The sequence below is a fragment of the Cyanistes caeruleus genome, chromosome 14 (assembly GCF_971803275.1).
Source record: "Cyanistes caeruleus chromosome 14, bCyaCae1.hap1.1, whole genome shotgun sequence".
Lineage (NCBI taxonomy): Eukaryota > Metazoa > Chordata > Aves > Passeriformes > Paridae > Cyanistes > Cyanistes caeruleus.
The window spans coordinates 11,497,082-11,524,900 of record NC_141714.1 but is presented as its reverse complement, the minus strand read 5'-3'; the positions used below and the strand labels follow the sequence as shown (position 1 = coordinate 11,524,900).

At 46.0% G+C, this 27,819-nt stretch overlaps 1 protein-coding gene across 11 annotated transcripts; it reads right to left on the bottom strand.

Annotated features, from left to right (window-relative positions):
• Positions 1 to 342: 342 nt before the first annotated feature.
• SEPTIN6 (septin 6) lies at positions 343 to 27,815 on the bottom strand. 11 transcript variants are annotated; one of them, XM_086850294.1, is made up of 11 exons: positions 27,529 to 27,637; positions 21,061 to 21,175; positions 13,939 to 14,134; positions 12,602 to 12,788; positions 12,194 to 12,355; positions 9,725 to 9,821; positions 9,298 to 9,466; positions 8,270 to 8,402; positions 7,418 to 7,608; positions 5,456 to 5,499; positions 343 to 2,659 (listed from the first exon to the last, which is right to left on the bottom strand). In XM_086850294.1, exons 3-10 carry the CDS (start codon positions 14,103 to 14,105, stop codon positions 5,496 to 5,498), a joined length of 1,110 nt encoding a protein of 369 aa, XP_086706420.1. In that variant the 5' UTR covers positions 14,106 to 14,134; positions 21,061 to 21,175; positions 27,529 to 27,637; the 3' UTR covers positions 343 to 2,659; positions 5,456 to 5,495. The 11 variants fall into 11 exon arrangements, with proteins under 11 accessions (XP_086706420.1, XP_086706416.1, XP_086706417.1 ...); XM_086850290.1 differs by lacking the exon at positions 27,529 to 27,637 and adding an exon at positions 27,349 to 27,433; XM_086850295.1 differs by having other exon boundaries at positions 747 to 3,710; positions 27,529 to 27,815.
• Between the last annotated feature and the right edge of the window lie 4 nt (positions 27,816 to 27,819).

Here is a 27,819-nt window from a genome sequence, read left to right as displayed (position 1 = left end):
GAGCGCGGACCTCAGCGCCCCCTGCCGGCGGCTGCAAAGCGCGGGAGGGGCGGGGACTGATGGGGCGTGGCCGGAAGGGGGAGTGGCCAGAGCGGTTCCTGAGGCACCCTCGGTCCCGCTCCCCGACCGCCCTCGCCGGGGCCCGACCCTGCCCCAGGCCTTGCCGAACAGCCGAAGTTGCCCCAAGGGCGGCTCTGCCCGCGGGGATGCCCTTCCCGGGGCCGGGAACCGCCATCCTCACCGGGCTTCGGCTTCCCCGTGACCGTCCGGAGCTGTCCGGAGCGCCGGGCCCAGCGCCGCCGGGCCCGCGAGCAGCACACGCACACACCACAGCAGCCGCGCTGGCTTTCGTGTTTTTTATTTAAAATTTACATGAAAGTTAGAAAGGTAACAGGCGGAACAGTGCTGGTTCCTCAGTGTTTGCCGTGTAAATACAGAACGCGGTGCCGCTTTCACGCGCTTCCATTTGTACAAAGGAAACGAGGCCGGCTCGGGAGCGTGCGGGGCTCGGGGGGCAGCGGTGCCCGGGCGGCTCCAGCCCCGCCGGAACACCGCACCCCGCTCTCGGCCGGCATGGAATTCATCCTTACACCAGCCCGGCATCGCCTCTCCCGGGCGCTGCCAGCTTCTCCTAACTTTAAAGAACAGGAGGAGGTGGAGTTAGGAAAGAGAAAGTACCACTTCACTCACGTCCACCAGCCAATGGGGCTCTTTTAACAGGATGGTGAGACACAGGAGGACACTAGTGAGAACACACAGTTCTTACTTTATTTCTTTGATAAAATTAAATATTTCGTGGCTGCCAACAGAGCAAGTTGCACCATGTTTGTATTTCCTTTGACTCTGAATGCACGGTTTCCAAAACAAATCAAACAATAGCATATTGAAAATATTCCTCAGGCTTCACACCTCAGGGAAGCCCATGACATTTATATTATTAAAGACAACATTAGAAAAAACATATGCCCATAACAACGTTTGAAAATGTATTCGCTACATCATTAGTCCCAACATCACATTTCTGCTGCTCTTCAAGATTCCAGGTCATCAGTTCCCCCCACATCACCCTGTCTTGTCACACAAATTACAAGACACTTCAATTTTAAGTATCATGCAAGTCATAAAAGAGCTTCTTTCCAAGACACTAACACTGAAGATTTGTTCCCCCCTCCCCAGACAGAAGACCCTTAAACTCTTCTAGAAGTGGCAGTCTTCTCCCTCAGACACAGTGCAGCTGGCGAAGACAGATTAAAAAAAGCTACAGAGAGAGAAAAGGGGAAAAAAGAGAAAAAACAGAAGATTAGCAAAAAAGAGAAAGACATTCAAAAAGCAAGAAAAAGAGATGCAACATGGAAAGAGCTGACAGAGGAGAGATGGAACCTCCTTGTGTTACCTCAAGTACTTCAGGGAAATCACACAAGTAAAAACCTTTTTTTTTTTTCTTTAAAGAGTTTCATGTAACTTTAAATAACATCCTAATAAGGCAAATGGTCAGGAAGAACAGACAGTAACCTGCAGTATGACAAAAAACTCACATTCAATTGTCCTTTTAGCAGATAATCTAGAAGTCATTGACAGATTGATGCTGGCTGGTTTTGGGAGCAGGGCAATATTCAACAGTAGAGGAAGAAGAAAATATTCAAATTATTTTAACTTCCAAAAAAAATCCCAAATAAACCACAAAGCAATTAAAGAGCTCTATGGGAAATTAAATTGTATTTATGGTGAAAGAGAATACCTGAGAAAATACATTGCAATCCAGAGCTTGGACTGCCCTCACTGCTGGGAACAGAGGCCATGACCTGGGGCTGCTGCTGTGAGCAGGAGCCAGGCTGAGCCTGTGCTGAAACTGCTCCTGAGCCTGTGGCATCACCCAGAGCCCTGCTCAGGTAAAACCTCAGCACTAAACAGCATCACCTATCAGGGCTAGGCCTGACGTGTGCTTAGCTTCTAAAACCCCAGCATCTGGAGGGGCTTTGTGGAGGCAGCACGTGTCTGATCTTTCAGCAGGGGCAGGACGTGTGGATTCACCACACACAGAGCACTGAGCCTGCCCACAGTGCGACTGAAGGATCGGGCTCATAACAAGCAAGCTTGAAATGGAAACGAGGATTTACATGCCAGTCTTCAGATAGCATGGATTAGCAAAAGAAAAAATAAAAGCAAATGAAAAAAGACAGATGATGTCATGAAAATGACACCAAATATAATGAGTAAAAAGTGTTTTATCTCTGAACTACGTGATAATTAAACTGATGCTGTCATTTTAATGTCACCAATAAATATATTTAAACTGCATTGTTATTTCGCCAGCAAAAATAACTCACAGAACTTATTTCCATATCCCTTATTCAACTGGGTGGAACAAGGCCAAGAAAAAGGGGAATCCATTAATTGTAGAGGGAAAAAAATATTGCAGGATTTAAAGCTGTAGCATCCAGAATCTTGTTATGACTAATCTTACATTGTTTAATAAAAGCAATGACCACTATTACATAGTAAAGACAGAATCACAACGAGGACATAGGAGAACACCCTGGAAAGGTCACAGCTGAAATGCTGTCATGTTTTATTAGACCCTCCGATTTAACAAGTAAATGAAGGTCCATTCCAGGCCATTGTATTCAGGGGTAATTACTCAGTACAGAGCCATGGGTTACTGTAAAAGAAGGGCAAAGAAAACAAAAAAAACAAAAGAAGTAAATGTTAACCAGAATTCACTGTCCGATGAACTCTTTATTTAAAAACAAAACTCAGCCAGAAATACACAGAGAAGACACTTGTAGGCAAACCACAACTGCACTTGGCCAGAGTGAACTCCTAGCCCAGTGAGCAAAACACCCTCCTTTTTAGTGCAAATTTTGCAGTAAAAACAAGGCTTTTGCTGAATAGAAAATATGAGAAGAAACCTGTCAACCAGATGTACAGTTCTAAAGAGATGTCAGATTAAAAAAAAAAAAAGTAGTATTTTTTTGCATTAAAACCAGAAATTGTTGGAATCACTGAGAAGAAAGTCAATGAAACAGCATCGTCTTTCTTCAGAAACACTGATATGTACAGCAAGGTGACCAGCTTTCCCTGAGATTGGATCCAGGATGTGCATCCAGGTCAGCACACTGAGAGGTAGACCAGGCAAGAGATCCTTCATGACCCCTGCAGCATTCAGAGAACACTTAGTTGCAAACCATGGATCCAAATTTGAGGTTTCATCAAGCCTGGAAACTAGAGGTTTGGACTCGGGCCCATGCCTGTGAGGATGTCAAGTTTTGCAAAAAGTCCTTGAAAGTTGAGTCACACATGGCGGCACAGGGGGTAATGAGGGCTTAGGAACAGCAAATTAATATGAGGAGAGGGCAGCCAGTCTCTGGAGACAGCACAACCCTCCCCACTGGGCTGCACCCACAGCAGGAGCTAAATGCACCCCCCAAGCAGCTCTGACAGCATAGAGCGGGAGAAAAGCTCAGCAATGGGAGAGGGGACACTCGCCCAGGAGCAGTGGGCATCCTGCTGCTGCCCAAGGGGCAGGAGGAACCTGGCACAGCCTCTCTGGCCAGCAGGGTCCCTCACAAGAACAACCCCAACAGCCAAGAGCTCGAGTGGTGAGCGCGGGTGGGAGCAATGGGAAAGGTGAGCAAACAGGCACAATGGCACAGCCGAGGGTGGGGCATTCGCCTCTGGGGCCAGGGGAAAGGTTCTACAGGAAACCCGAACTGAAAATGAAAGAAAAAGGCAGGTTAATGGTTTTATGGATTAATGACAAATGACAAAATAAAAATACAAATTTTTCTAATGTGCACGCACACATAAAAAATAAAGTGTTGCTAAGCGTTAATAAGGTTTAATCTGACTACAAAACATGCTTTATGCAGACACACACACACACTCAGCAGTGGGATGAACTAAATTTATTTTATAAAATAATCCTTTCACAGTTTTGCAAGCTACAGGACTCATCGACTGTGACTTGTTTGTATCCTTGCAAAACAGTGAAGCCCTGCAACACTTTATGGATCAATATGGAGAGTGTTTTTCTAAATCCTGGAAAGTACCACATATACATATTTAATTTAGCAATGACAAATGCCCATTGAAAGAGGCACTGTCTGCATTTGTGTAGCAGGAACAAAGAACTTCATTTGATTCAAAGCCCAGCACACAACAGTGTACAGTTATGAGGACTGCCAGAAGCAATCCAAAACCAACAAAAATCAGTAATGTTCACTCTAACTGCACTTTAGCTGTGCCTTCGTACTCAGCACCAGAATGAACACTGTTATTCTTTGAGCTTATTTTTCCACATTCAGAGCCTGATAAGCAGAGAATTGTTCTTTTCATTGTTCTACAGCAGAGATATTCATTCAACTGGACAGCTCAAGACAACTGCAAGTGCCAGCTCAAGTCAGTACCAGACCTTTCTGAAGCTCTTCTGTAAAGTGGAAGGTCCCATTTAAATTACACTGAAATGCCTCTCACTGACAGCATAATGTTTACTTGCTTTTCCATTTCCCTTGGTGTTAAGAGGGAAGGAATCCTGGAATCAGCTTCTACCAGTCTAAGGGGTGGACCATAATTTAGTTTGGACTATCCAGGAGAGAATGTAAGATTAGCTTTGTCTGCAGGGAAGAATGGACTCAAAGATGAGTTTTTAGGGTTTCTAGTTATAAAGTTTCAGGATTTATAGTTTTTAGTTATTTTAGGTTTTCATAGTTTATTTCCAACAGGGTCCCTTCTCTGAGAGGCCTGAGCACCCCAGCCTGGGGCACTGTCACGCTTGCCTTGGATAATGAGTATTGCTGCTCTGTCAAGAAGCAAGACATTTCTGTGGGAGGTTTCCTCTTCCTCTCACCAGAGAATCATCAGCAAATTAAAAACGCTCAGTTAAACTCACTCAACCTAGCTGTAAGTAGACCATTGTCATTAGCACTTTAACTGATAACCCTAATGATAGAAACTAGTCCTGCATCTACCTTCACTGTAACCACAAATTAACATTACAGCTTGGAAGAGTGGGAGGGAAGGAGAAGAAATGAAAGAGAGAGACATTTTCATGGCTAGCTGGGCTGTATCATCAGCACCACCTCTCCATAGCAATTGTTGCCATAGTATCAATGTGGTCTGTGTGATTAAAGAATATAATTTATTTTTCAGAGAGATGGAATAAAGAGAACAGAGCCAATGAAGTGCAAGAAAGATTTAAAAGGAAGAGACCGTAATCCTTATTTTTCTATGTTCCATATCCTGAGTCTCTGAATCTAACTTTGCCAAATCTTTAAAGATAATTACATACTTTTTCTACAACTGCATATGTAGAGTGAGTGGTAGAGCACATATAGTGGGGGTGAAAGCAGAGTAAGACAGAGATAATACTTAGAAGCTTCAGGACCTGCACACGGTCTGCTTTTTTAGGAAAGGTAACTGATCCCACTGTGAGGCTCTATTAGTTAATGACGCTTACCAGGACAATGTGCCTCATGCACCATGCAGCCAAACAGCAGCTAACTGTAAAACAGCAGACATGTAAGACCTAATAATGATGGTAATGATGTAACAACAACAAAAAAATCAACTGAGTCATGATTAGTGCAAATTACAGAGCTTGGGTTTAAACAAGTCACCTGTAAAAGAAAAAGGCTATTGTACTCCCAACCAGTAGTAAACAAGCTACAATTAAGCTCCAGTTTGCAAGATTAATTTTTCACTCTTAAGAAAAATTATGATCTAAAAAAATCAATGAAATCTATTACTAAGGACAACTGAAGAAGTTACAGAGCAAAGAAAGCTGCACCATTTCTAGAACAGCAATTTTCCCAGAGGTGAAAGAGGCTTCCTATTATCTTCCCAAGCCTTACTGAAGCAATGACCTATCTCTGTCATGAAGTTTTCTCTGCTCCTAACTGACAAGAACAGTACCAAAGATTTTTCATATCAACATGCTTGGTGTCAAGGAGATGTTCTGAGATGAGAACCACCTCAAGGACCAAGAGTTTGACTTAGGCCACAGAAACTAATTGCTGATACTGTAGAGCTGTTGCCTCCCTTTTCTGCATTCCTGACACTGACTGATTTCAAGGCTGAAGTCTGCAGTCCTGAGTGAGCAGATGTCTAAGGGCTCTAAGCATGAAAGAACTCAGCTGGGTATTCCTCACACAGCCCAAGCTGAAGAGAGAAGTCTGTCCCCAGTCAGTCTCAGACTTCTCAGTATGAAAAGATATTAAAAACCCCCTGAAGGTGATTCAAATGAACAAATCAAAATAGGCGGTGGAAAAAGGAATAGGCAAGTGAGAAAAGGGCAGCACAAACTGCTCGTTGAAAAAGAATGTTCATGTTGAAGCAGCTTCAGCTCTAAACTAAAAGGCTAAACCAGGATCTAATTCTTGTAATTGTGTCTTTCCTCCTCTGTCTCATTTGATCCCAAGTTTAACAGCCACAGGCTTTTCCCCGACAAACAGTGCTGTCAGTACTTTGGGCATGCCTTATACTGTCCAATTTAATAGCACTTCTTCTTGTACTTAAGACTGCATAGTGCAGGCAAGGCTTGCCCCAGGGCTGTGCAGAGATCATGGCAGTGATACAAAACCAGACCCACTTGGCTGCATACCACTCTCTGCACACCTGCACAGGTGGCACTGCACTCCTTTTGGGAACTGTACCACAGTGAGAAGGAAGGGAACTGCTCAGTGCTGGGGGAACTGGGAGATCTGTTTCCTGTGTAGCTGGTTACTCAAGCAACTGCAGAGCTTTAGGAGCCTGGCACAGGCACTGCAGACAGCCCAGACCCCAGACCCTGATGAAGGGCTGGATCCTGTCACACCTGTCCCTGGCATGAGAAACCCCTGCTACAGCCATGCAGTATCACCCACTGTTTCTGTGGAGGGCAAAAGGCTGATTTAAGACAGGAGAAGAGTACTAGTGCTAACAAGGTGCTATGACCTGTCCCCTCATTTTGCAGTCTTACATTCTGCAGATTCTGGAATTCAAGACTGTTAGTTTCCCTGAATAATTTCCACGATCTTCTCAACCTAAGCAAGTAAGAACCTGAGTGAGAACACGCTCCTCTTGTAGGATAATGGGACATCCCTGCTACCCACACCCTAGCCTTGGCAGCTAATATGGTTCCACTTCTTTACAAGCACTGAGAGACCAAGGGAGTAGCAGGGAATCTTGGGGGATAAAAACAAGTTCATCCTCTCCCATGCTGTCAGAAGGCAAAGCGGGAGGTTAGTACTGCTCCCTGCTCTTCAGGATGACAGCAATATTACATGCTTCCAGATACTGCTCAGCCTTACTAGGGATTAAATCTGGCTGTAAACCTGCCCCTGATAAGGACTGGCTATGTTGGAGGGAGATATGATCACCCAGAAAAATAGTAAAGGAGAACCATTACCAAAAAGCAAATACCTCTGGGTTAGCAACTTACTTTTTCCTTTCCTTATCCCTTTTAAGAGTTTGCGATCCTCCAGCCTGCTGAGCCTGTGACTGAAGCAATTCAGCTGCTGTCTTCCTTTGTTTAAATGCATTTACTTCATCATCCAGAGACTTCTTCTTATCCTCTAGCTTCTTCTTTTCATCCTGATGCAATTTCTTCAGGCGATCAAACTTCTCATGCAGCTGAAGGGAAAGGAGAGAGGTGAGCAGGATGCGGCACTACCAGATATTCTGTTCACAGGGAAAGAGGAGGATGGAACGGTCCCTTGAGATCTGAACCTGTGAGTCTCCACTGCTCTCCACAGCATTTCTAGTTCCTAAACTGCCAGAAACCAGACATAGGGCAGGGAACAGCCTCCTTCCACAACAACTTACAGTGTTCTAGTAATGCATCATTATGCAGACTAAGAACAGAGGATTGGGAGAGCATAAGTGGAAAAAAAACCCCTTTAATCCATCTACAGGGGTCTCTGTCCTATTCCTCTTTAAAGGTCAGTAAATTAATGAATTTTTCATAAAGCCAAGGAAGTTGTATGGGTGTATTTTTTGTAAAACAAGTTCATCTCAAGGGCTGCTTCTCTCCTTGACTTTTAACACACTACACCTCTCCATCAGAATCAAGACCAGCCCTTTCCTGGTGCAGTAATTTATACAGAACAAGCACCGTGATTCAGTTTTGTCCTACATACTGAACACCTTAACATCCCCATCCAAGTTAAACCTTAGACTTCTTGATAAGAAAGTCCTAGACCACACTCTGCAGAAAGTGCTTTGGCAACAACTACTTACTTGGGAGTGAATCTATCACTCACAGCCATGAAGACACAAGTACTGCAGTCATTACCTCTTTTTCAGCCTCCTTCAACTCTGCTTCTTTTTCCTTGACCCTCTGGACAAACATCTGTCTCATTGCCTCTTCCTTTTTCTGCAGTTCTCCCAGAAACTCATTTCTTTTGGCTTCATAAGTTTCTTGTAAGCTGAAAAGGAAGGAAAGTCCAGACTTGGGACAAACTTCTTTCCCTGACCCTCTGAAATCAAGCCCTCACCGTGACTATTGCTTTGCACACAACACATTTGCTACTCAATCACCCACGTGTACCCAAAGTCTTCCTCATCCCGGGATTTTTGGCACTTCTTTATATGTTGAATGTTGGGCAATTCAAAGAGACCAGCTGACAACAAACACTAGTTCAGAGAAACATTGGTGTTGATGCCTTAAGATTTCAGCTTTTATGTTTTTCAAATCCTGTACTGCATTAGTGCATAATTCTAAATTTCATATAAAGTGTTAGTTAACTGTCTTCACATTTTGGTCAGACAAAACAATCACTCTGGGCCTGAGATCCAAGGACACCCTAGATCCTCAGGCCCCAAAAAGTATAAACAAAAGTGAACTGGGGAGAAGCAAACTTCAGGCAATGACTTCATTACCTGAAGCTGTAACTGGAGGATTAATGCCTGATATGTAAATAGACCTTATATCTGTCTGAAAAACTTGTGATCATCATCCATTTTTGGTGTAGCCCTCTGGAGAGGCTTCATCTGCCCTTAATGTACCTGAAGGCTTTTCCACTTTTATCCTTTTAACTTTGTCTGGCCTCTATTTCTCAGTAAGCCCAAAATAGGCATCACTGTCTCTCTTCAGCACAGACATTTCTACTCCCATACTTGCACATTCATAGTCAGTCCTGCACATCCTCCCTGTATTTTCACTTTCTCCCAGGCAGACCTTTGCTGGATTTATCTGAGCTGGCAGTTTTTCTTGCTGCATTGGTTTTTTCCATGCTCTCCCAAGGACACACACACACATAAGCACACAGCACATCCAACAATGCTTCTCTCAAGCTCTCCTGTCTCCTCCAGAGATCTCACCTGAAGGGTTTGCTGTCTGGATCAGTGTCCTTGAAACCCATCTCTTCCAGTTTACATCGCCTGTAAAGCTCATAGTGGCGCGTGTGGGTCTGCTCACGCAGGTCTTCCATGTTCACGCGGATCAGCATCTCCCGCAGCTTCACAAAGTCGCAGTGAGCTTCGTTCTCCACTGTAAAAAGACATAAGGTAAGAAGTAAGTAAGGAAGAAAATGGGGACAGAAACTAGGATCTCTTCCCACATTCCCCAATTGTCTACTCCTCCAACAGGTTTAACAGCAGGGAAAACTGGCACTATAGGCCTGACGCAAGGATTTAACAAAGGATAATTCCCCATAGATAATCAAGTCCAGCTCCTTTTATGAAAGCACATTGCCTCCTTGCACAAGTGTCACCATTCAGGCCTTGAAAATCCCAGAGCTCAACTCACCCTGCACTGTGCCCCAAGGGTACTGACGAGCTTTCATCATTTTGTTTCCTATTTTCAGCTCCTCCGTACTCCCAATCACTGCAAATGGCAAGTGGGCCTGGAACACATTTAATGATATCTGTGTTAGTCCCTCTCAGACCTGGCTGACCCACCAGCACACAGAGATGAGCACAGCCACTGAGCAAGACAGTCATTATGCACACGCTAATCTCAGGGAGTCTAGTCACTGGCCACTAGTCCAAGACAAGGGGTAGCAGGGTGGGTCCTTTTTTGGAAACCTTGTTAGTGCTACCACTCTATATCCTCTACCTGGCTGATCCTCCCAGCCACAGAGTCTCAGGTGAGATGAGCCAGTGCAAGACTGGCATCAGAGTGACAGCTGGAACAGAGTGCTGCGGCTCGGACTGCGGTGCTGTCCCAGGGTTTGCCATGCCTGAGGAGAACATCTGCACAAGCACAGAAGCAGTAAGAGGTCTTGGACCCTTCTTGGTTTTATCCCCCCACCACTCATTTAGCTCATGCTGGAGCACAAGACACCTTGCTCCATCAGATCATGAGATGGAAGTCTATCCTCCACCCCCAGAGTAACAGGTCTGTCCTCCCTGCTTGCTTCTGCCCTGGTGAGGAAGGGCTGAACATGTCCCCAGCCACTGTGTCCAGTGTGACCCAATGTCACACTCTTCAAGCTGATATGCACTCCACATTACACAAAGACTGACTAAGAACAAGAAGGATTTGCTTTTCAGAAACTCAGAAATCAGAAACAGTCACTGCTTAGTGATCTCTCTTCAGAAGACAAAAAGAGACTTGCCCAGTGTAAGCTCAGCAAACTTGGAACTGAAACCCTCCCAAATACCTATCTAGGTTCTGAAGATCTCACCTTACAGTCTTCTCATTTCCAAAACTCAGGCAGCCAAGCAAACCCCCTAGACATTGCAATCGTACTTTTCTGCATTTTTCTGTAAGAGAGATTTCTCCCCACCTCCCTTGCTCCTGGGAACTATACTGCATTCTGCCAAGCCACAAGGAAGTCAAAGTCATACAGTGCAAAGTTTCAGCACTTTGAGTTCCCAGCTCTTTGCACCAATCCTTTCTGCTGAGTTTTGTGAAGTGACATTTATAAGGCAAAGCATTTAAAGTGCACCAAATTCTGGACAATTTAAAGGGCCTCAGGAAGCCATCTACAAGGAAGACCTGTGACCCTGGATTGCTCTCAAGAGCAGTCAGTGAATTCCACAGGTTATCCAAAAACTTGGACAAGTTCATGACAGGTGGTACAAGCAAAAGATTTCAGAGATGAGGTTTATGCTTTCAGAGTGTGGCTCATACAGTCAAACTGCAAACAAAACAAAACTGCCAGCAAGCACTCACTGAGATGGGCTCTTCCTCCTCTACTCCTCAGGCCCCTGTTCTCACATGGGACACACACAGAATAAGAGTAATATTTGTCTCATGTTTCTAATAATAGCAGTATTTACATACAAGTTTTCTAGACCTGTAAAATTGCCTTGGTCAAATTCTGGCCTGCTTAGTCGCCACAAGCCTGGTAATTCTGACTGTAATAGAAGATTAAAGAGCTGATTTGTCTGTGCAGCAACAGACACAACCCAGAACATCTGCAACCCAAGACAGTGATTCCCTCCCAGGAGACAAGTAAATGGCTGAAAGGAAAGTCAAGCACAGGTTCTCTTCCACCCTCAGAAGGGTTAACACTGAAATGCTCTGACCAGGAAGCTACCACTGACAGCTCCTACGTCAGGACAAACTTCAAGTTTCTTTCAGGCCTCTCAACAACACTCTACAACTATTAATACAAAATCAAGAGGTGGCACAAATGCACATCAGCTAGACCTCTGCTGCATCTACAGCAGCAAAGCAATCAACTTCTCCTACTTGATTTCCTGTGAAAAGCCTTCTGGAAAATGGGACCATGATCAGGATGTGCTGCCAGAAGGACCAAGGGACAGCTTGCTTCATCCTCAAGGAGCCACAGACAGGCACTCATGATGCTGGGAAAGCCAGAGCCAGAATGGGCACCTGCAGGCACCTCAAGGCATGACTGGCCCAGGTTGTGTACTGTTTTTCACACCTTGCTGGTTAAGCTGTGTAGTTCCTTGCCACAGGATCCCGGAAGTTTACTGGCAGGAGGCCATCAGGTGATGCATAGGGCAGGAATAATGAAAAGGGTTTAAACACTGATTTCTTACACATCCCTCAACAGATAAGCACAATGACAGGGAGGGTATTAAAAGTCTGTTTTCTGATTAGAAAAGCCTACCAGAGAGGCAGTAGCCTACCACAAAGCTCTCCTAGCCTAAGATGACACTACAAGGATGAAATTCTTGTGAAATTCTCTGGGTTTAAGACACAAAATAAAAGGGAAAGTAGATTTAAGAAACATTCCAGTATGGGCCACCAACCCCTACAATGACTGCTGTTCTGGGAGAGAAGAAGAACTGAGTTACTTACATTCATTGTCCCATTTATCTCCGCCACTGATTCATCATCTGTTGGGAACTGGTAGATCTGCACCCCATTACTGACCAGTTCACTTGTGATTTTAATCTTAAACTTGGTCAGCTCACTCTTGGAAATGGCATCAGATTTGGCAATGATGGGAATGATGTTCACCTAGAAAAAAACAGAGGTACCAAGTAATCAACTTTTCTCCTGGGAGTTTCTCTAAGTTGGCAATACAACCTTCAAAACTTGTAAGTGCTCAATAAATCTACAGAATTATCTGCCAATTCAATCATTTCAGGGCTGAAGGTAATAAGGGCAGAAGGGCTATTCAAGGTGGGGAGATCCTCTGGAAAAGCAGCAGCCTTTCCATTATGCAAACAGTAAATCTGCCCAATAAGAGTTACTTGTGCCAACCTTGCTGTCGAGCTTCTTCATCGTTACCAAGTCCAAGGATTTCAGGGAATGGCCTGTCGGAGCAATGAAGTACAAGCAAGCGTGGATTCGGGTGTCATGGTAGTTGTGCAAGACCCTTTTTATCTTCAGTTCTTCTTGCAAGTAGGCTTCAAACTGAGCATCAATGAACTCAACGATGGGTTTATAGCTTTGGTGAAAGGAAAAAAAAAAGCTATACATCTCACAGTCAGAGAGTTAAACAAATAGGACAATGCCCCTTGGCTTGCTTTTAAGAAAAAAGACATTGATAGATTTCACTTTCCATTTTTCACTTTCTGAGACCAACTCTCTCTCCCTCCCTTGCTCTCCACCTGTAAGAAATTTTAAAGTTAAACTGCTGACAAGGAGACATGGTCCTACATCAGACTCTAGCAGCCTGTTTGTCAAAACACAGTACTAGGATTCAGCAGAGGATAGCAGATACACATCCTCTCCAGGGAAAGCAGACTCTCATATTTTGAAATGCAAGGAGGAGAGACTATCTGAAGCAAGGCTAATGTAGACTCATTTGCAGAAGTGTGTAACCCTTGCTTGCACTCAGGGAGTGAACGGCTTGCTGCTCTCACAGCCCCGAGTGCTGCTGGTGGAATACACAGCTTCATTCAGTACTACCTGTGCCCAGTGCTCTGAGGCAGGAAATTCCTGTAACCCTCTTGCAAGGCCTTCTGAAATACAGAGCTGCCAGACTCAAAAGGACATCAGTGCATTTAAAACAAACTTAAAAAAAAAAATCTAACAGATCCACATAAAAGCAAATCCCATCAGCAATGTCTCTGCAGAGATGCACCTTGGAGACTGTCTGGTGTAACTGCATATCCCTTAACCAACACACTCCAGCCACTCTGGGATGTGAGCTGCCAGACACACTCCCCCAGGGTATCTCACTGCACATTTTCTTCCTTTGGCTCTCCCCATGGAAAAGCCCAGCCAAAAGAGGATAATAAGCCAAGAAGATACTAAGCCACATTAGGGGTTTGGTCAGCAGCTTGAGGGAAGCACAAACCAAAACAAGCCCAGATGCCCTGAAGCATTTCAGTCTCCCCACCAGATGAATTTGGGCAGAAGGTTGTCAGCAGGGCAGAAATTGCTCTGACAGCATGAGAAAAGCTGCTTTATAGCTGAAGCAGTGCTGACCTTCCAGAGCCTCTGTCCTCTCTCCTACCTGTCCCATCCCGAAAGAGGTGACAAGGACAGCTCCTAAGAAGCAAGCAGGAAAACTGCAGTGCAGTCAGGCCCAGCTAGGGCACAGGGAGAACAAAAAGCCAGGTCACAATATAGCCTCTCTCCCTCACACTCACCTGTCTTCTTTGTTGATCTGATCCCCAAAGCCCACTGTGCTCACAATTGTCAGCTTGAGGTTGACATTGCTCTCCTGCAGGTCATAAGTGCTGGATTTCAGCTGGACTCCAGGCTGTGAGTGAGATGCTGCATCACCTTCAAACTTGGTGTTGAAAAGGGTGTCCATGAGGGTGGACTTACCAAGGCCAGTTTCCCCTATTGGAGAAAAAGAGAGTTGAAATGTTCTGTTGAATATTAATATGTGTTGGCCTTTCAGCTTCCAAACATTAACAGGGGTGAAATTGTAGCAGATGAAAGCAGATCTCATGCTCCCAAGGGAGCGTCTGGTAAACAGAAAGCCATGAACAATGGGAGGTCTGTATTCTGGGAAAATTACATTTCACAGTCTAATGGCCATTAATGTCATTACAAAATAGAGATGAAAGGAAAGAGGTAAAAAAGCAAAGGGGAAAGCATCGTTCAGATCCTGCTTAAACCCACAACTACACTACAGAAGATGCTGTTTTCATTAAAAAGTGGGAGAGGAAATGGGGCTCACTGCCATTTCCAAAAAAAGCTGCTCCAGGATCAATGTCTGTAATAAGCAGCCACAGAAATAGCTTCCTTCCGTGCAGAACCCTGAGAGCTGATTCGAGTCCCACAGCAAGCTGTGCAGTTGGTTTCTCATAACAGATTGGAGAATCAGCCTTCTACACTGGAAGGGGGCATTTTCTGTAATACCTGGTTTTGTACCTTCGGGGCTACACAAGCTGTACAATATCGCAAAATCTGCTTCCATAAGTTCTGCTAGTATTGTCAGTATTCTGCCAGTATTCTATCAGTACTGAACTGCAATTTGGATTTCATTTATCAACAGGCAACTATTTCCTTGTCTGAAGGAAGAGACAAATCCCAGAGAGCAGTCTTGAATTTGTTTTAGATACATCCCAGGAAGAATAAAACAAACCCCTCTGTGCACACATTCCACAGGGCAGCCTCCCTTACCAGGCTCTGACAACAGAGCCAGCTCTCCGAGCTCACAGGATCTGACTTCCTACGCAGTCTGGTCTGTTGCCTTGTGAGGGCTGCTGTGTTTTGGGGAAACAGCAATTTCTGAGCAGCCCAGACAGCTTTGGAGAAACTTCAGGAGCAGCTGAATCCCACCCTCTGTGAACACTGCTCCTCCAGCCTGCTGTGGGACCACAGGGAGACCAGTGTGTCTGGCTGCATGAGCATTCCCCTCATTCCCCCAGCCCTCAGCTCCCAACCAAAACAACTTCACCATTTTCCCACTTTGCTCAGAATAAAAGAGCTTCTTATTTTTGTAGGTTTAGAGCTCTGTAGCAGATCCAAACTTGCATGAAATGCCCAATTCAAGAAGGGAAACTCCTCCCCATCCTCCCCTGTCCACATGTCCAAGTCTCCAAGCCTCACCCCTGCAAGCAGGCAAATTCCTCTTCTGGCCTCAGAAGGGATTTTCCTCACTTGGGGCTGAAGTACATGGCAGAGCAAGGCAAACACAGAATCATAAAATCATGGCATGGTTTGGGTTGGAAGGAATATTGTCTCGTTCCAAGCCCCAAATCCCCTGCTCTGAGAACTAAGCAGCCCCTGATTGCCAGGATGACATATCCAGTATCTTTCCAGAGGCAGCAAGATCCATTAACATTTCAAAATCAAGATACAGCTTAAGCTGCAGAGCTGCCTGGGAGCCAGCAGTGCTCCATCACCAACACCAACTACAGCCAGAACAGCCACCAGTGCAGTTGCTCTTTGCATCAATCTGGTTTTCAATCCCAAGGGAAGAAGAAGGAGCTGGCATGGCTGCAGTCCCTTGTGCTACCTCAGTGCATCAGCTGTACCTACAGCAGCACTGGCCAGAGCAAACGAGGGGGACCTAGCAAAGCACAAGGTTACCTCTGTCATTGGAAGAATAAGCTGGTCCAACAAGCCCTTCATTGACTTGGAATCTCATTGTCTGGACTTGTCAGGGACCACTTGCCCCCAAAAATGAGCAGGTGCACAAATCAGACCAGAGCATTTCCATGGTTTGGACAGGGATTTTAAGAGTTAACAGCCAACAGCCTGTATGACCTCCCAGGCTGTTCTCAGGGATTCCAGGAAAGAGCAGTGTAAAAAAAGACAAAAATCTAAACAGTATGAGAAGGCTGCAGCATTTCCAAAGCCCCTGCCAAAGGATGGGTGGGACAGAGCAGTGAGCTGTCTGCTTGCCTGTGAATGCCAGGAGCCCTGATGGGACATCTCAGGATAGGAGAGTCCCTCAGCCCTGCAGCGCAGGAGCATCACCCACACACACAATCCTGCAAAGCCTCCTCCTGTGCCACTGCCCCACAGCCTGGCAGGCCCCGGAGCAGCTCCAAGGCTACAGGACAGGGTGACAGGGAGCAGCAGTGGTGCCCAGGGCAGGGAGCTGCTCTCTGCAGTGGATACACAAGGTTATCAGTAAACCACACTGGCTTCTGGGCAGACAGCACCCTGTAAGTCACCTCTCGTTTCTGCCTCCCTCCTTCTTTTGGCTGAATGAGGTTCATATGAAGCCAAGACTCTTGTTTAAGCACATCCTGAACCTGTTAATCATTGCCTACCTTAAACCCATCTCAAGTTTTTTTTTTCCAGCAAGAGTGACTTTAAGTCTCAGAGGGGTTAGGAAAAGTGTTTAAGAGATGCAGAACATGCTTTTACACTCCACCTCATGCAGCTACACAGGGCCAGCAAAGGCAACTTTGAACTCAAACACTAAGTTTTTCCTTTTGGAAGGGGAAGATCAGAACTGTGGCATTTTTCCGCAGGTGGGAGCTGCCCATCCAAACATCTTTGTGATTAAAATACCCAGGCACTAACATGACATCTCTTATGAAGTCTGCACTCCCAAATTTACATCAAGCCAGCAGATACCCCTGTCCCTGCACTGTGTAACCCCACTCACTTGACACAGAATTAAAGCCTGCCAGGGAAGAGGAAGAAGAGAGTAAAGACTGTCTCAGCTGAAAGAATGTTAACACTGACAGCATGACATGAAATGGTAAAAGACTAAAAATACTAATAGTGTTCTGCTGTGTTAATTATGAGCAGAGATAGGGAGCAGTGCTATTTTGAAGGCCAAAATGACAGAAAGAAAAATTTCTGAATCTTCTGGGAGTTTCTGCCTCACACAGAGCAAACTTTTTGCTGGCTAGAAGATGTGAATGGTGCCAACTGCTTCTTGCAAGGATAGGAGTCCAGATAAAGAGGTCTGATAAGAAGGACAAGTGGTCTGTGCTTGTTCCAGCCGATGGCACTGGAATCTTCCTCACAACATAGAAATGATGAACAGGGATTAGAAGAGGCAGAATTACTTTGAAAAAAGCAGCACAGTACACAAGCCGAGTGAGAGGCATCCCTGGCAGGGAGATTATTTCCCGATGCCAGGCTTATGGACACATGTGATCTGATCTCCAAAACTGTACTTAAGGATTATGCAACTTGACAGTGGTCTGGTGTCCCAAAACAGGGCTGACAAAGCTCTGTGAGGAGGACAGGGCAGAGAGAGTGACCTTTACTGGTAGAGTTCTGCACCAAGAAGATGTGACAGCAATGGAAAAGCTTGAGTGTTGTGCCTTTCATCATGGGATGAAGTTTTGCTCTTAAGTCTGACAATTTTCAAGGACATTAAAAAAAAAAAGGCCAAAGGTTCTGGACATGCAGCCCTACACCAGTGCTCAGAAAGCACCATCCACTCTTAATGCCCCATAGCCCAGTTGTGCTGGGCTCCCCACACATCATCTCGCTCTCCTGAGACATGTTCCCTGCCCCAACTTCACATGCACATGGTATCTTCACTGCTCTATGGAAGCACTTCATCAAATCATGCACTGATGGAACTGTGGTGGCACCACTTGCAAAACTACAGCTGGGACAAGCTCCTAACTTCCCAAACAGAGACAGACATCTTTGTGCTGAATGAGCTTTCATGCCTTCTTTTCACTTTTAGCACCCTAAGCACCTGCAGCAGTGAGCTGAATTATACACCACAAAAGCTGTACCTCCTCTTTTTGTGCCTGGAAATTTAATTTGCTTTTTCCAAGCATGTGCTAAGTGAAACAAGCAACTGCTCACTGCCCCCCTTTCCCACAACACTCAGGATTTAAGAGGCCCCAATCATATCATCATCAATTGACTCTGCAGGAGGACAGAGGAGTCCTTGGAGTATTTCCCTGTTCAAAGGCAGGGAGCAGCTTTCACAAGAGGTTCCTTTCATGAGAGAGCAGCACCTGTCCTTCACAAGATTAACAACTGTGGCTCCAGATACCAAATAATTCAATTTTAAAGAAAAAGTATATGCATGCACAGCCTTTTCATGTGCAGAAATGGGAGCTAATCCAATGTAGCAGGTTTGCTGAGACAAGCCCTGAGGCAACTCAGACTGATAAGGCCATCTCTCAAGGAGAAAGAGAAAAATAGTTTGTTTCTTCTGACAGGCATGCAGAGATACCACACAATACCCCACAGACAGGCAAAGGCTGAGCTGCAGGGAAAAGAAGGGCAACAAGGGCTCACAAAATACACTGAAACACTAACTCAGAGGAGCACCCAACTCCCAGAATCTACCCTAGGATACCAGCAGGGCAGGAGAAGGCTAAGGGGACAGATGGCTTTTTGATTAGAGAAACTCAGAGAATTTCTCCTCAGCTGGTTGCAACGGTGACCACAGAAACTGGGCAACTTCCAGGCTGTAAGCTCATCACCCCAGAGAGCTGCCTGTTGGAGAGCACCAGGAATCCTGTGCACATCCCTCCCTCCCCCAAGGTGAGACCTCCTGCACATCACAGGCTCACTCCTTTGGAGTGAGAGACCTCAAACAGTCCTGGGGGAAAGGGAGGTATTTCTGCCACAAAACAGCCTTTCTCTTTGCACTGAATAGGCCAATTAGAACAAATTCCCTGCAAATCCCGGGAGAGCAGAAGGGGCAAAATCCTGCTTAAACTGGAAACTAGTTTAAATTGGGGTACTAGTTTAATGCAACTGCAATCTATCTCGGCAAAATCTAAGAAGTTTACATCAAAAACCAGCAGCCTGTTCATCCACTTTCTCCCCTGTCTCACTGAGAAATACAGCCAGCACAGAAAGTCTCAGCCATTAAACACTTCTCCAGCTTTTCCACTGAACTAAGAAGCAACTGAAAATTTATCATGTAAGGTTTAGGAGGAAAATGGTTGTGCTGAGAAATAAAAGATCAGAGAAACCATCTGCAACCCCTAACATCTAATGAGAGGTTTTCTCATTTATTCTAGCTTTGGCTCTAGTCTCATGTGGGAGACAGCTTTCAGCATGAGAAGAGCTAAAAACTGCTCTACTCTGGACATGCTGCTGAGAGTCATTTCTGAAGCTTTCCTTGGCTTCTCCAGCAAGAGCTGGAGGAATCACTGGCTCAGATCCAGTATGACACAGAGTAGAAATATCACTGGATTTTTCCTCCAACAGATGCCACACACAGCTGAAAAACGGGGGGCAATGTAGCGCCTTTCTGTCATGCTTAGTGGACTGTCTATGGGATCCTCATCCAATCTTCATCTGCTTCTTTGTTCTTCCAATTTTTCATCCCAAACTCTGCTGTACAAGTGAAATTCAACCAAATAAATGACACATGAACACTGGGAATTTTTGTTTTCTTTCTCCAGGATGTTTAAGTGTGGGGGCAAAGATCTGCAAATCTTTTTCTAATGGGGTTTATTATATTTTTCTATAAAGTGTCTTTATTTCAAGATTGTGTTATTACCATTCATAAAAAACTGACATTAGTAATAATGTATATTCATCTTGGTGAGTCCTTGTTATTCACCTCAACAAGTGATACTTGCATTCAATTTCTGCCCTGCAAAGAGGAAAGCACCGGCATTCAGCTCCTCTCCACACATCACAGTGAAGATATAACTACAAAAGGCATCCACTGCTACACCTAGAACTTGTAAAAAAAAGCCACTGCAGCCCAGTAAGTGGAAAAGGAAACACTTTTAAACTTCAGTCATGGGGACAGGAGTTTCCTTAGGTCATATCATATTCATGTACTGTGGAAATCACCTAGAGACTCAACCTGACAGTGACCTCCACTTGTCAGCAAAGTTTATCATCTCACAGGAATGCGGCTGTAAGGAAAATTGTCTTCTCAGATCCATTTAACAGGGTTCAGCTCCCTCTCCTTGCTCTACTACTCTCGTTTCAGACTTAACGTGTTCTGGGCAAATACCAGCTCCATACCACAAGCTGCATCTCTCATGGGAGGAGACAAGCTGACCACTAGCTGAGTTCCCAGGAGGTATTCACAGCTGCTGCTCTCCTCCTGCCACACCAGGCACTGTTGGGATCATCTGCAGACAGAGCTTACTCCGAGCAGCCATGCCACACAATGACCTCCTACTCCCAGAGGCAGGGCACCAGCAGCAGCAAACCCATCAGACAATTATTAATTCTCTATTTTTGATTTCTGAATTCACCTGCCCAAACTATGGTAGCAAAGCCCTACAGAGTTTTACTTCTGTTACCTAAGAGAAGGGATTATTTGGGATCCTAACCCTGGGGAAGACCTGTGAGATGGGCTGCAGGGACAGACTTCAAGTCCTGCTACAACGCCAGGCCCCAGCTGTGATCCACACCACATGGCACCTTGGATAATTGTCAGAAGAGTTAAGGCTTGGCCAGACACTATCTTAATTCAAGTATGCACAGAAGGGAGGAGAAAAAAATGTCTTTTAGTGATTTAAGAGGAGCATGACTAGTATTTTGTTAAAATAATAATAATAATTATTATTAATAATAATAATAATGCAACACATAACCAAACAAGACCTCATAACAAAGTACTCCGACCTATTTTCTTTTAAAAATGTGTAATTCAAACATATGAGGGAAAGAAAGATCATAATAACAGCCTGTGATTTTAGGCATTTTATTTCACTGCTTGGTAAAAAGCCATACTGCAAAACCCCAGTGGGGATTTCTCAGAGCACCAGTAAATCTTGTTACTGAAAATAGAACAGTTGGGGAAATTCAAATCAAAGCTACCTTGTTAGTGCTGTAAGCTACAAGCTACATCCAGCTGCAGAAAACTTTTCAGCAAGAGAACTTCCCAGAATGGAAATACTCACCCACACACAGGATGTTGAAACAAAACCCATGATTAACTGACTTATTAACCAGCTGGTCAGGCAAACTATCAAATCCTACATGTCCAGAAAGCGGGACAGTACGACAGCCTTCACCCTGAAACACAATGAAATAACTGTCATTTTCAAGTAAAATATACTTCTCTGTATAAACCCTTAAGATCTCCCAAGTGGAATCAATTGCACAGTCCAAGCAGAGATTTTCAAAGATCTGTCAGTCATGTCAGCATGCTTCACTCTTCTCTAAAACAATTCCAGAAGACATAAATAGAACATTTCATTTGCCAAACATTTGAAGGTAGCCCTGACAGAATAACACTAAAATGTGCAAAACATGTACACAAACACAACTGCTGAAATGAAAAGGTAAAAAACACTTGTTTCTTCAAAAACTATGCAGGAACTCAAGTCGCACTTTAGAGTGAAAACAAAAAGAATCCTCGGTGCAAAGCAATGTATTAATGACACCTCCTCCTCCTACAAGCCTATTACCATTCATTTTATGTGAAATGGAACTCACATGTAATTCCCATTCACAGCCGCATTTATAGAAATTAGGCAGAAACAGTAAGGAAAATTGTATCTATAGGAAAACAAAGAGGAGAAAGTGTCCGGAACTGAGCTGCTCATAACCCCACAGGCCTGAAGGAGCCTGCCACCAGGGTTTGGGAGTGGAGGTACCTCAACCTCCTGCTGGGGAGCAAGGGCTGCTCCTGCCCAGCCACCCAAAGGACTTCCTGAGAAGCTGCTCCTGCACCCTGCTGTCTCCTGTGCTCCACACCATTAATCTGGTCTCCCCAGCCAAGCGGAACATGTGGTGCTCCATGCCCAGAACAGCCACAAGCTTTGGGAGGGGGGTCAGAAATTTTCACCTGGCCAGTCTATGCCAAGGCACCCTGGATCCCAACCCTACCCAGCCAACAGTAGAATACGACATGCAGAGGCTCAGCCTCAGAAATGGCACCAGAGAAGATGAAGAGTCAGTGCTGCAGCCCTGTGTTGGTGTGTACTGGAAAGCTGTCCTCCTGCAGCCCCCAAAAGGTATTTCCCTCTCTGAAGCAAAGGCTATTTTTAAAAATGTATCTTAGTGTGAAAATCAGAAAATTCCCCTCTAGCCTTCCATAAGTTTGCAAAAAATACTACAGCCTAAAGGCAGTAGTTTATAGGGTGTGATTTCAAATTTATTCTTTCACAATCATGCTTTCACATATCTTGAAAGTCTGTTTAAAGGGACAGGCATACTGGTTTTCCCTCTTGTGCTAATGGCACTGGTATTTTAGGCTGGGAAAACATCCCCAAGGAGTACATTTACTACTACAGTAGCCTGTCAGTATGATTTCTTGTCTTGTTACTGTTTTGCTGTTGCGGGTTTGGGTTTGTTGGTTTTTTTCAGATATGAGGCTCCAAATACACTTCAATCATTAACCATATCTACCAGTCTGCGATGTGTAAATATGTTTCCCCTTAGCCATATTTTGTGTATTAGTCTGACTCTTCCTGACAAGATGTTCACCAAATGTGGCGCTTCATTAATTCCTGAGCACCTTCCCTCCTAATGACATGTTCATGAGGAAGGCACTCAGGCTCCCCAGCAGATTCTGGTTTTGCCTACTGACAATGCAGCTGTGAGGTCCAGTAATGCAGAATCAGCTAAAGCAGAAGAAAGTGAGACCGTCAGACACACAGATTTTGTGACAACACACTCAAACTCTCCTAAACTGCATTCACCAAAACAAAACCCCAGCACTGGGGAACCTCATGGCAGTGTTGGACCTGCAGCGACAGCCCCACAGTCCTGGTGAAGAACAGAGGGCGGGGACAGAGCCCAAGAACGCACGAGAGAGAACCACCAGCAGACGGCTCCTGGAGAAGGAGAAATATCAAGTGTATTTTTAATACCCAGCCTTAAAACTACACCGCTGGAAGATGGCTTGAACATTACTCTCCCCAGGAAGCGTGGGCAGGAGTGTGGGATCTCATTAAGAACAAATCATCCCCTCATCCCTAAATATAAGTGTGATCCAGATGGAACAAAATAAATGGTAGAAGTTAAGCCACTCTCAGCTAAGAGGAGGCATTTACCATCACACAGAATTCAGCCTGCAAGTCATTTCCTGTAGGTTCTTTTTCTAGTCACCTGTGGTTTTACAGTGCAGTTAAACCACTCTTCACATCTGGTACAGGCCAGGAAATAACTACTGCAAAATGTGATTTCCAGTCACAGTAGCTAAGCCTCCATGTTAAGTACACAGCCATAAGGTATATTGTGCTACTCTGCCTAAAAATCTACAGCCTACTTAGCCAAGGCATCAAGAGATTGGATGAAGTGGAAAAATAAAAATAAATAATGTTTTAAGATCAGTCTGGTTTTGACACACATCAGAAAGTTGACAGCAATTACCAAACCTGTGGAGAGAAAATAAACACTTTCTGTCTGATCCACCAAGAAACAGTGCAAGTCACCAGTCTTCAAGCACCAAGTGGTATCTCTGTACCAGAGCACTGCTATATATAAACAGCACCATCATAAACAACATATGAACACACTGATTAGTCATCCTGGGTGTATATTAAATGTAGGTTTGGATCCCCTTGTTCAACACTGAAAGAGAATATGTTAAGCTTATAAGCTTTTTGCTGATAAGGTGTTCAAGACTGTCTTCCATTATTCATCTTCCAAATCAGATCAAATTTAAAACATATTAAGAGGTACCAACACGGTAAGCAAAGTTTAACTACTATATGCATGAAGGTTTTTTCCAGCAGCATCAGTAAGCGCTGGATGGCTCAGAGTCCTTTGTACTCTCTATTTTAAGGTTACATCTTCTTGGAATGAAGACAAAGATGGAATCTCTGGAAAGCCAGTATGAACACTGGCACCACACCAAGACACCAGATGCCTTTTTTTCCCCCCATATATACAGAGTGACCCCCTGTCTAGGCAGAATGGGCTGTTGTTGCTTGGGAGGAAGTGAAGCGTGTTTGTCACAAACAAGATTAAAAGAACAAAAAGAGCAACACACTCTCTTGCTGTATTATTAGGCAGGGCAGAGTGAAAGTAAAGAAGAGCGACTTGGAGAAGCTTTTTTACTCCTTCCTTTCTTAGAAGGACTTATACAGCCTTTTATAAGGGCTTCTCCATGCCACAGAAGCCACCACTACCTACTCTTAATTCTTACAGAAAACTACCTGAATCATACGGAAAATACAAAGATATTATAATGAATGACCCCAAGCCTGAAAGCACCATACATTAACTATTAGTTTACAAAAAAAGGGGCAAGATTTAGTCTTCAGGTGTTTGAATCACTCAGGGGTCCTTGGATGAAAAAACGATTAGAGAAAAATCTTGCTGAATGCACATCTGTGTCCAGATCTACTTAGCAGGACAAGCAGGTACAGCACTGTCACCCCTGGCATCCTTGGAGCCCTGAGAGGCCATTGCTTCTTTGTGGAGATGAAGCAGAACATACTCAATGGTGCTGCTCGTTGCAAATATCAACACTGCATATTCAGGACTATGTCTGTGGCCAGGTCTAAAGGAATGTTGAGAAAAGATACCATGGCAAAGGCAAAGCCTCCACTTGGTGATATTCAGGCAGAGCACAGCAAAGAAAATAAAGAATGTTACAGCTCTGAACCCAAGGGACCCAGTTTCCAAATGAGGCCCACACAGCACAAAACTGCTCTCAGAGGCTGCAGTACAATTCTTCATCTAGTTGACTGTTTCTGTTCAGGGCACTGACAGCTGACACTTAGTACTTCTGACACAATTTCTCACCTCTTCCCAAATGAGAATCACTTCAAACCCTGAGGCCTTGGAGACTCCCTTAGAAAGATTTTCAAACAGCCACAACAAACACAGTAGCACTATCCTGCAAAAAAACCAAATCAAGCAACGCTCACAGAGCTCCATCACCACTGCCGGTGCTCACAGCAGCCACCTCCTGCCCCTCTGCTGCCCTTAATGCTGACACTTGGGGGACTAATCCCCAAACCTCAGACAACTCTTACACAAGAAGTTAAATCTCAAATGGCAAAGCAAGGCAGAACCTGAACTCAGGTTTCCACATTACAGTTTTTCACATCTTCTTTAAGCCACAACAACATCCAATCCCTTCTCATGACCTTGGCACTATGGCATTCACTTCCCCAGACTGCATTTGGTTCTGATTAAACAGCAAATTAAAGCAACATTTGTACCAATTATTTCTCACTTGTACAAGTATGTAATTCTCCTATGTAATGAAAGAATTATCCAGCAGACAGTATAAACATCCTGCACAAGATAAATGTAAATCAGGAATGTAAAGTCTAGATAAAGACTTTGTATTCTTTTTCCTTGCTCAGCTGATAAAAGTCAAGAATATAAAAGAAAAACACCAGAAATGTGGGAGGGAAATAGTTTTGAATCAGGCCCCGTGGAAAGCAAGAAGTGTCTTACCAAAGGTCCTGACCATCAGCCACCCTCTCCAGACGCACTGCATCACTCGGCCATTCAACATTCACAGTAAAATGCTTCCGAAATCTCAAATTCTGACAGCTCTTAAGATTACACTTCTTTATGCCCCTAACAAAAGGCTGCAGAAACGCCATGCAGTTTGGATACATTCCCAGAAATCTCCTCCAGCAGTTAAAAGATACATATCACTATCAGCAGTCGCAATAACTTTTCTGACCTCTACTAGAGACTGAGAGTTGGACAGTGCCTGGCAAGTTGGTCCTCTGCACCCATCCTCCCTGCTGGCAGAGGACAAGAGAAAGGACTCAGCTTGGTGGTGACAAGGCCACCCTGCCCACCTGGGGAGAAGGGGGTTTCACTGACCATCCCTGCAATAAATGTGGGCTTGATCAAAGGTTCTCTGGGACAATGGCAGGGTGGTAACCTGGTGGTAACCAGCTCCCCCACAAACCCAGCCTCAGCTCTCACACCTTTAACCCTGTTGGCACACAGAGCCCTCAGCACCACCGCGACATTACAGCTGACTCCTCCACAAACCAGACATGACCAGGTGTCCAAGATCTTGGCTGACAAGTTATATGTTCATAAAAGGACATTTTTAATTTGCAGTACAATAGTTTCAAGTCTGTCTCACGGCCAGTTTTCCCTTTTGCCTCCAAAGCAGTATCATAAATTCATTCCAGGCCACAAGCAGAGGTCTAAAACTCCTGTACATTATCTTAGGAAAGCATAATGCTCAATTCCTTTAAAAGACAGGGGAGCAACTGAGTCACTTCACATATTTTGGCAGTCACATACAAGGCAATGGGTATGTCCAAGAGGAAATAACATCACAAACTGGCAAAGAATGGCTACATCTACCCGTTCAGCAAGACTGGGTCCATGCTAAAACGTACTTCTTTGAAGATGAAATTGGAAAGCATTCACCTCAAGTATTACTTCTGTATTAACACATGGACATGAAAGTTGGAAGCCCATCAAACCACAGACAAAACCTTTCCACATGCAAACGTGTTACACATGCCTCCTTAGCATTTCTCTGACAAATGCAGTGGCAGCTCAACTCCCTCTGCTCCTCTTCTGGATAATTCTCCCCAGACACGCGGGGGTCTTGTGCCGCGCCAGCGGCCGGTGGGCACCCGGGGACACTACCGGGGACCCTGGGGGACAAAGCACAGCGGGAACACGGTGCTGGTGTTTGGCTCCCATAAGCTCCTCCGCGGCACACGGTGCCAGATCGGAGACCTTCCTTTCCCCGATCACACACTACCGAACACGGCCTGATGGTTTCTTTTGGGGGGAGAGCAGCATCCCCGGAGAGACAGGGATGCCACTGCCGTGCCCTGGTCCTGCGAGGGGTCCCCAGACCTGGGTAAGGGATGCATGGCCAGGCCTCCCCAGCGCTGCAGCCCGGCCAGCCCCGGGCAGCGCGGCAGGTCCGGCCGTGGCCGGGCCCGGCGGGGCAGGACCCCCGGCCCGCCGCGGTGCGGGCAGCCCAAGGTCGCCGGGCCGGGTTGCAGCGGGGGCGACCCCAACATCCTCTACCCTAAGTAACATCAGCTCCCCTCGGGTCGGTCCCCAAGGCCTGACCCTCCGGGAGTCGCCGCCGCTCCGAACCGAGTCTCGGAATCCGCGGGAGGCCCCAGGCCGGTGTCCTCCCAGCCCGCATCTCGCCCGGCGCCCCCTTATCCGGCCCCGCCACCCTGGCCATGCCCGGCTCTCCCGCCCGCCGCCCCGGCGCTGCCCGGTCCCGGCCCCCCGCTCCGGCGCTGCCCAGCCCCCGCGATGCGGCGGCCCCACGCCCGCACCTGCCGCGCCACCTCGGCCGCCGCCATCGCTGCCCGCCCGCCGCACGTTCCGCCCCGGCCTGCGGGCGGCTCCGGGCGTGCCCACCGCGGCACCGCGCGGGGGGGGCCCGCCGCGCCCCCGAGCCCGGCCTGTCCGCGCTCCCAGCCCCGCCCCGCCGCTCCCGCCCTGCTCGGCCCCACCGGTTCCTCCAGTCCCGTCGCCGTCGCCGCGGCCGCGTTCTGTGAGGTGCGGGGCCGCCGGTCCCTCCCCGCGGCAGCCCGCGATGGTGCAGGCCAGGCTGCGGGCGGGGCGGGTGGAGGTTCGGGGCGGTGGCTTGAGGGGCCAGGAGAGCGCGGAGCTCCGGCCGGGGGGTCCCGAGCCCCGGCCCGGCGGGGCCACAGCCCTGGCCAGCGGTCCCGAGACCCGCGGGCTGTCCAGCCTCCTCCGCGGTCCCCCGGCCCCCTGCCCGCTCCCGATTTCCCGGGAAGGCG